Raw genomic sequence first — 1,476 nt, 5'->3', positions numbered from 1 at the left:
TATGCTTTTCTGTTGTTAACTGGAGTACTGTGACCCTTATGATGGGTGAGGAAAGGGATCACACCTTTCTACCCCTACCTGCACTAGACCATGGGACACTAATTCTTGCAAACTTCAGTACAGGTGCTACAGTGTACTCACATGCCTTCCATTTCTCCAGTGCTATGAACTCTGAACTCTCATTGTCTCCGTGGACAATGATCTCCCTCCCACTGGGTTGTTCCCCTACATCCCTCAGGTTTTCAACATCCCATCATTTCCTGTTTCTGTCAATGGGTAGAGAGAAGGCACATGTCCAGACATGTAGGAACCTGAGCTCTGATAATCTGTCTGAAGGGGATTTTCACACTTCCCCACTCCATGTATGTATAATACACATGCATACACACACAGCCCAGCTTAGATATTAACCACCCCTTCACTCTTCCCATGCCAAGTCTGAAATAATCACAGTACAGGAGATATGAAATGGAGGAGCCTGAGCTGGCACGCCTGGCCAAACAGCTCCCCAAATCCTGCTCTGGACTGAGTGGGGAGAGAACAGGCAAGGAGCCAGGCTGCCTGCTGGCAGGAGGGGACCCCTGCTGGGAGCAATGAATGGAGACACAGAGCTAGAAAAGCAATGTTAGTTGTTGAGTCCTTTAAGTACTATGCTCCTTTGTTGCCCTCTTCCCTTTAGGGGTCTCAGCATCCCTAAGGACTCCCTTGAATTCCTGAGATGTTGGGGCAGCTTTGGCATTGCTCCTGGGAACTGGGTGGTGGCAGTGATGGGAAATGGGAAGGGAGGCCCCCCTCATCCACCTCTTCCCTACCTGGGTGCTGTTGAGATCACACAGGTGTGTGTTAGAATACCAGCCTGGGCCGCTTGCACACTGATTGATGTCCACACTCTGGAGATCTATGTCCATCTGCACCTGCCCCCTAGGACAGTGAATTGGTAGTTAGGGGCACAGTGATGGAAGTCAAGGTGGACATGTGTCTTTGGGTACATCAGGGTTCAGAAAACAGTACTCAAAAATTATGGCACTTTGCATGTTAAGTACTCTGAACTAAGGGCCTCAGAAGCCTGTTCTCTCTGGCCTTCTCCTACCCTCCTGTTTCCCACCCTTCTTTCTCCCCTGTAGCAAGTCATGGAAACCAGGATCCCACAAGGCAGATCATAGAAACTAGGATCTCTCTGCCCTAGAGCAAGCCATAAAACCTAGAAATATTACTGGAACTGTCCCTTGCCTTTCTGTGTAGGAGCTGCCCCTAAAGAAATTCTCTGACCCACCTCGTCTGATAGTAGGTCATAAAACCTCACTCCTGAGGTGTCCTGTCCTATTCCTTTCGAGGAAGGAATGCCACACAGAGAGATCAAGAAAAATAGTGACAGGCTGGGGTTCTCAGCCTATTACTTCATGAGCAATACTCTATTACCATTTGATCATACCCTTTTATGACCCTTTTGTTCAGATTGGCAGGGTTGGGAGTTTC

At 48.6% G+C, this 1,476-nt stretch overlaps 1 protein-coding gene across 1 annotated transcript in view; it reads right to left on the bottom strand.

Moving 5' to 3' along the window:
- GPR179 (G protein-coupled receptor 179) overlaps positions 1-1,476 on the bottom strand; it is a 17,958-nt gene that overhangs the window by 15,212 nt on the left and 1,270 nt on the right. Inside the window, exon 2 of the mRNA XM_023511260.1 lies at positions 857-921. Within this exon, the coding sequence (XP_023367028.1) occupies positions 857-921 (65 nt within the window). The remainder of the gene's footprint in view (positions 1-856; positions 922-1,476) is intronic.

This window comes from Otolemur garnettii, unplaced genomic scaffold (assembly GCF_000181295.1).
Source record: "Otolemur garnettii isolate 467f Iridium unplaced genomic scaffold, OtoGar3 scaffold00018, whole genome shotgun sequence".
NCBI classification, from domain to species: domain Eukaryota; kingdom Metazoa; phylum Chordata; class Mammalia; order Primates; family Galagidae; genus Otolemur; species Otolemur garnettii.
Note: the sequence above shows the minus strand (reverse complement) of the source record. Positions and strands in the feature narration are given on the sequence as shown.